The following is an 8,007-nucleotide window of genomic DNA, read 5'->3' as shown; positions in this document are numbered from 1 at the left end:
CGCTGGAAGATATATATACATATATTTTAGTTTGTGTAAATATATATATATTTCCTTTTATGTAAACTTAATTTTTAATTTAGACTAAATCAGAGAAATCAGCTGACTTGTTAAAATTAATATGTTAATTCAATATGTTTCTGAGGAGCGAAAAACCATTTCATCTCATTATGAGATGAAATGACAAATTAATTAAATGTTGATGCACTTTTTTCTTTTCAATTTGTTTTCGATTGATAAATCATTTTTTGTTAACTAATTTGTTGCTGTGAATGTAATAGTTAAATCATAGTCATAAACAAAATAAATAATTTAAATTATTACAATTAGTTAATTACAATATAAATAATGCAGCTAATTTTAAAATATTAGATCGGACGAAGTTTATGACTTTGCATTCAGAACATACCCTATAGGATAACCCTATAGCCTCTGTAACTCTGTGGGGGAAACATTTTGAGCGTGTTAGGTGGGTCATCTTGACCATCATTTAGTAGCAGGTGTTCCTTTGTAGCACTCCTTACAATGCCTTTTGTTCATTTTGGGGGGAATAAGTTTGTGACGAACCGTACCCGTCATCAAACAATCTTTTACCTTATGAGGGTGGTCGTCAATTCGCAGGTGTTGTTCTGAGAAATTTTTATTTAAATTAACTCATTTCTGAGAAAATAAAAGATATTCTTTAGGAGACTGAAGCAGGAGTGATTGAATTTCCCTCCTTACCTTGAATTCCTTTATCAGATGAGCAATTTTAAGAACGAGACAATCGCTTTTTTTTTTTAGTGGAACTTCTTAAATGTGTTGTAAAACTCAAAGATTTTTGAAAAAGAAAGTCTTCTCTTTTATATGAGTTTTTATAATTTCTTCAGTTTATTTCTGGTTCTCATTTAACACTTCCTCTAGTTTATTTAAACTTTTGACCGCACTCCTACTGAAACTTCCAAGAACATATTTTAAACGTTATAAGCAACCCATATTTTCATGGTCAAAAATCTAAATAGAATTTAAAAAAAGTGAGGTTATTTAAAGAAAGTTAACTTTGCGTTTGATTTCACAACTTAAATGTTTTTTTTGCGCTAATTAATCAACTTAGTCAAAGTAAGAGTGCAAAACCATTAAGTTATTATGCGTGAAAATCTGACAATTGCATAAAAAATATTTAGAATGCTTTTTTTTCATGTTCACTGCATGAAACCTGGTACATTTTTAATCATGCTTCGTTTTTATTATACATGTTCCGTCAAATATTTCAAAATTAAGCTAAATTGTTTCAATGATATAGTTGCTAGGGTAAAATTTTCGGAATTGTATGTTTTATTTGAATCATTTGTAGCCTATAGTATTGTCCACACAAAGTTATTTTCGAGGCGAAAATGGAATGCGCCAATAAAAGAAGAAAATTGGAAAAGAATAAAAAAAGTAAATGAAAAATTTTACTTTGCCGTAAGCAGTTTCAAAATTTCACATTATTTTTCCATAAAATTCTCGTTTTTAGTGCAAAGAAAAAATATGTAAAAAACTAAAATAAACTTCAAAATTAAAAATAATTAAAAATGCATTTAAATTACTTTAAAGATATTACTAAAAATTGTTAGTCTTCACAGTATCTGATATTATCTATATAAGTTTAGATATTGAAACAAATTTTAAAGCAGGAAAAAGTAAAAAAAAGTAGAATATATGTGTGCCTGGAAGACAGCACTTCTTCCGGGGACACACTGTCAACAAACACTCATGAGCCTTTCTGTTGTCAGTGGAAAAACCAAAACTGACAGTGCCCCATATATGAATCTATCCATCTATCCTTATAAGCTATCTTTAAAAATTATAAATTACATTTTAAAATAAAAGATCATTCTCAATAAGATGGAGAATAATATCAAATCAAAGGTGTTTTAAGATTTTATTCGCAAAAATTATTTCTCTAAAGCACAAATATTAATGTTGGGAATAAACTTTTGGACCATTTGAAGATCTTTTTTGAAGGTTTATATAATTTATAAATTGCTTCAAGGAAACAATCCGTAACTCACTTTTATTTTTACACAAAATTCAATGCTACTTAATTGAATTCTAATAATAACTGCTTTTTTTTAAGTATTTGAATGAAATACTTAAATTTCAAAGAATTGTGACAAAATTCTGCAATGCTTTTTGAGCTTTATAGAACTTTTCTTTTCGTATAATTAGCCTCAAAGACATGTCATTCTTGTAAAGATTAATTGTCATTGATAAGAGCTTCAAAGTATATAATACCCTGAATGATTTCTTATAGTTTGTATGTTGCATGAAAAGAATTGTGTGTGTGTGTGGGGGTGGGGTTATGACTTGACACGAGTGACAATAGTTATGATTCAGTGTCCAGGTTTGACCAATGGGAGGCATCTATCTATTGTTGCAGCAAAAGTACATAACTGTTACTTTAAAATTGTAATATTCATTTCGGTGTTGAACTGTGAGTTCGCTCGTAATAGTTACATTAGTAGAAAAGTATAGTTACTTCGTTACAGTCTTGAAGCTTGGTGTAGTGAATTTTCTGTCAAGATTTTGTGGAAAAGTCTTAGCATCATTAACGATGTCTCTGCTCAAGGATATTAAGTAAGTTCTTCTTTATTTTTTACTGATTTATTTATGAATTAATTAAGGCTTTTCATTCTTCTATCTCCATTTTATTTAATACGCTCTAATTAGAAAAAAAATGTGGCTAACAGTTATGGTTCATCTGTGTCTGAATATAAGTTTTAGTATTTGAAATTTCATAGTATTTGTAATTAGTATTTGAAATTGTTGGATATATTAGAAAATAAACTAGGAAAGTAAATTTGACTTAATGTAATTTTAATTTATTGTAAGATTTATTTGATTAAATAATTTGTTTCTGAACTCCTCCAAAAGTTTTTTAAAGTTTAATTCAATTTATTGCTGAAATGGTTTTTGGTATTTAAAATATTTATTTATTTGTTTTATAAATTATTTTAGCTTGTGTTATCAGGAATCAATTGATTCTACATTTAAACGTCATAAATTTACTTTAAATAAACATCCATACAATTACATACATTATCTTTAAATATCTCAATTAATTTTGCCTTAAAGTGCTTAACTCCACAAATAGTTTTTTCTTATTTGAATTTAATTAACATAATTTCTTTAAATGTATTTTTTAATTAATGTTAATTAAAATTCATTTTATTACATATTTATTTTGTGCTATGAGGAATTAGATGATTTTTCATTTAAACGTCCCAAATTATAACTCATTTCTTCTGTCTTTTGTAATTCTTTTTTTTATCAAAGTAAATATTTAGATGAGAAATTGAGTGTATTAAATTATTTGTTTTTGTTCTCCTGAAAGTGGTTTTTAGTTAAACTTAATTAAGTTTGCTGATGATATGGATTTCGTTATTTCAAATATTTATTAATAAATTTTATTCCGTGGTCTTAGGAATCAGTTGATTCTGCAACGAAGCCCCAGAAATAACTCTAAATATCTCAGCTTTTCCTTGCTGTCATTTTTAATACCTTTTCTTGCAAAGCAAATGTGATATAATGTAATTTTAATTATATATAAGGTTTAGTTGATTAGGTTATTTATTTTTGACCTAAGAAACAGTTTTTTTAAAAATTTTATTTAACTAAGTTGATTGCTGAAATGGATTTCATTATTTAAAGTATTTATTAATTCATTTTATAAAATATTTTATTCTGTGGTATCAGGAATCAGTTCATTCTGTATTGAGGTATGAGGAATTAGGTGATTTTTCATTTAAACGTCCGAAATTATATCTCATTTCTTCTCTCTTTTGTAATACTTTTTTATACCAAAGTAAATATAATAGAGTGTATTAAATTATTTGTTTTTGTTCTCCTAAAAAATTGGTTTTTAGCTAAACTTAATTAAATTTATTGATGATATGGATTTCGTTACTTAAAATATTGTTATTAAAATTTCGTCATAGTCAACAGTAGGCAGTGCTGTTGTAGTTGCAATGCGCGTATTGGCCATTACTTTTTATTTGTTTTAGTATTTATTCGTTCAAAGTTACTATTTTAAATTTTTTAAATTAATAAATTCTGAATTAGTTTTGTTATTTTAAATATGTGGTAATGTTAAAATTTTGTCAAATATATTTTTTGTGAATAAACTTTCTTCATTTTATTTGCGAAAATGGATATTAAAAAAGCGATTACTTTTCGCACTTTTACCTTTAAAAAATTGAGTTTCTTTACATTTGAAAAATTAATGGGTTAAATACATTTTCTACACATAGATTTTTTTTTTTTTTACACATTAATTTAATCTTTTGTGAAAAAAATTAATACTTCATCAGAGACATTAGAATATAGAGAGAAATTTAATCCATTAATCTTGAATTCAGCTGCTTATAAATGGAAATTTTTGATCCAATTACGTCAGAAAATATTAATTTACGTCAAATTTAATTAGATTATTTGCAATTGATTAAGATAAATAAAATAGTATAATATTCGATTTGGTTTTTCAAAAATAAAGTTTTTAATATTAATTATTTTTCCAAATTCAGTTAAAATGTAAAGAAATTAAGAAAAAAAAATCATACATGTGAAAAAGAGTGGTAAAATATGTACTCTGATTTACTGATATATCGCTTACTCTAAGAATAGCGCTAAGAATAGCCATGTCCTTAGGCTGTGAAATACTGTAGTGAAGGAGAAGGTTTTCTTCTTCTCGGATGGGTTTTACTGAATTTGTTACGATATTATCGTTTGTCGATATTTATTGTGCCCATATATTTTTTGATATTCATCGTGTGTTTATATTTATCAATATTTAGCTTAAGTTAAAATTTTTTGCATTTACTATATATCGTGAGAATATTTCGCTATAAATTTAAATTATCGACGGCTCACGAGATATCGATACATCGAACTATTAGCTCCGAATTGGTTTGTGAATAATAAGTGAGTCCTAAATTTAAAGATGTATCGTACACTGTAAGGATTAACTTAACGGAAGAAAAAGATATTTTTTACAGGAAAAAAACACTGTTTAAGAAACTGTTTCTGACTTTATCTATATTTGCAAAGCAGTTTTTCTTACCGTATAATCCCTCTTTCTTTTTCAAATAATTTTACTATTAAGTATAGAAAGAAGTAGAGAAGCATCGAAGAATACTTGCTCTTATATTTCAGTATAAATTAAACTGCGATCTGATTTTATTTTTAATTCAATACTTTAACTATATATTTCCTTAATATATAATTTTTCGGAAGTTAAGTTACCATACATTTTTATTCTGGTAGGCCTCTATAGTTTAAACTTTTTTACACTTACGTGTTATTTCAATAACTTTTTTAAGATGAAAACAGTTTAAGATTTCCCTCATGCCGAGACGCTAGAGCTCCGGTAGTACAGAGGATCCATTGCTATGTCCCAGGTTCGAATCCCATCTTCGCGTCAACAGGTCGTACGAATGCTGCTCTCAGCATGCGCTGACCGCAATGCAGACATAAATTTTTCATAGAAGTTTCTGTTGAAATAACGGAATTTTCAGAAATAATAGTACTTATCTAATGAAAAAACAGACGCCAGTTTTTCTGAAAAAAATAACTGTTTTTTTTCTTCTGAAAAATAAACAATTAATTTTAAGCCATTATTAACCAAATCACCATTCTTTAACAATATTTAGTTTGTCACACTAAAAGTATACTGAAGTTACTATGATAATACTGAAAAAAAGTTCAAGGGAACTGTTTTTCTTCATTTGAAAAATATCGTCAATTGTTAGAACGCAGGATGTTTATAAACTCTCAAAACCTAAAGTTACGCAAGATATGATTTTAAGAAGTTACCTGGGGTGAACAAAACAATAGAAAAACTTTTATACTAATACATTTTTGTTTCAAATTTCTGCAAAAAAAAAACAACTTAAAGAATAATATTATAACTTTAGAAGTGTTTAGATCATATAATTTCTCGAACATATAAGTGAAAATCAGAGCTTTTTCAGAGGTTTGAAGGGCAGACACTATATTGTAAGTGCAAAATAATGTTTTTGAACACAACATCCTATGCCGAAAAATATAGCAATAGATTTATATTTTTGTTAGTTACTCAGTTATTTTGGTAAGTGTATAGTATAGTTAAGCAAAATTTCGTAAGCCAAACTGAAATATTTATGGAGATTTGGTCATTTTTGTCTTAGGTGCTTTGCTAAACTTAAAAAAATATTAAGTAAAATTGGACTAAAATTTGTGGAAGACACCTGAAGCTACATAGAAAATTGCTTGAAATTCTACGCTTTAAAGATGTTTAACTGAGACTTGAATATAAATTAGTTACCAAATGCGATTCTTGTCAAAACTATGAAGAAAAAATGTAAAAATTTTCCAGCGCATGTGCAGTAAAATTTTTTTTTTTTCATTACTCATATGTCGTGCAGTATTAAAGAATTTTTCTCAAATTTTAAAGCATATATTTTGCAATTAATTTTAAATTTCTCTAAATATTCTGATTAATTTTATTGAATTTTTTTCATTGAAGTTATCGAAAAACAACGTAAGACAAGAAATATATCTTTTTTTCTTATAAAATTATTAATTCTTAGTTATAATTATTCAGCTTAATTTTATAAAAATTACTATATCTCCATAAATATTTAAGCTAGGCTTACTAAAATTTGTGCTACCGTTGCATAAAAGAACCAAAATAATTCAAATAATAAAAATTTATTGTCACATTGTTTGGTAAAGGGTGTTCAAAAGCGTTTTTGTTTTCGTTTGTAATTCATTGTCAGTCCCTCAAATCTTAAAAAGGTCTTAAGTTTATTGATATGTATGAAAAATCGTATGATCTAAACGCTTCTAAAGTTATAAAATAATCCGTTATGTATTTTCAGAGAAATTTGAAAAAATGTAGTAGTATAACAGTGTTTCCATAATTTTGTCTACTACCTGTATCATTACAATTGTATTTATTAAATTTGCTTCATGCAAAATAAATTGTAAATGCTGTGAATGATAAAACTTAAAAAATAATTTCTCAATTTATTTTATTTTTGAAAAGTATTTATGACTCATAGTTGAATTTTTTAAATTTATTTTAAAAATCCGAAATTTCTCACTAATGAGTTTAAAAGATTTATATCCATTTAACTATGCTTATAAACAGAAAATACTCCATATTCTGTACACTGTAAGAGATTTCTGATCAAATTACGGTATAAAGTACCGCCACTCATAGTGCCGATACTTTTTGCCATAAAATCCACTCTTATACTGGAGCATGTTACGGAGCAAGAAATTTGATATATCGTAATTTTTGCAGTAATAATTACCGTAAGATCACTTTAATTAAATAAATATTATTGTAAGAATTTTAAGTATCTTATTTTATGGTAAATTTGGATTGCACTGCTGATGCACGCACAGACGATGTACTTTATATCGTAATTTAATTAAAAAAATTTCACAGTGTAACAACCATTGTGTGCTTTATTTCTATGAACTATCATGTGCTGAATTGTTTCTGTGAATTTTTTCACTTTCATACTTGCAATATGGGCTAATAGTTTTTGGAGTCATCAGATGTCAAGTTATATCAGGTTATAAGCGAAACAAGATACCACTTAAGCTGTTTAAGCTTAAGGTTTTTGATCTAAAAGTCTTACTTTAAAATTCCCATCATTAAAGTAAAATTTTTAAGAAAGGAATTCTTAAAATAAATTTATGTCGTTAATTTTTTCGAATCATGCAGTTTTTGAACCACTCCAAATATGTGATTTTTTCTCTAATGGGTTCAAGAAAAGTGTCATGTAGAATTAACTAAGCGGACACTGGAAATGCTGCGTACATTGTAAAAAATTCTGAAAGGAATTACGGTAAAAATTACTGGCACCCTTAGTGATTCATCTTCAAACAGGGCCTGATTACCGAAAAGGCGCAGGAAGCAAGTGCTTCCCCTGTAAAATTCTAGGGACGGGGGCCCAAATGACTGAAATTAAGGCCCCAATTTCTTTTTTTTTTTTT

General features: G+C 26.9%; 1 protein-coding gene across 2 annotated transcripts in view; it reads left to right on the top strand.

The window, feature by feature from the left end:
- The first annotated feature begins 2,142 nt into the window (after nucleotides 1–2,142).
- LOC107442974 (uncharacterized) overlaps nucleotides 2,143–8,007 on the top strand; it is a 21,996-nt gene continuing 16,131 nt past the window's right edge. Inside the window, exon 1 of one of the 2 annotated variants that reach the window (XM_043056005.2) lies at nucleotides 2,143–2,598. In XM_043056005.2, the coding sequence (XP_042911939.1) occupies nucleotides 2,576–2,598 (23 nt within the window). In that variant the 5' untranslated portion in view covers nucleotides 2,143–2,575. The remainder of the gene's footprint in view (nucleotides 2,599–8,007) is intronic. The other variant, XM_043056004.2, reaches the window with a different exon arrangement.

Source organism: Parasteatoda tepidariorum, chromosome 3, assembly GCF_043381705.1.
Source record: "Parasteatoda tepidariorum isolate YZ-2023 chromosome 3, CAS_Ptep_4.0, whole genome shotgun sequence".
Classification (NCBI taxonomy): domain Eukaryota; kingdom Metazoa; phylum Arthropoda; class Arachnida; order Araneae; family Theridiidae; genus Parasteatoda; species Parasteatoda tepidariorum.
This window is presented reverse-complemented; position numbering and strand designations above follow the sequence as displayed.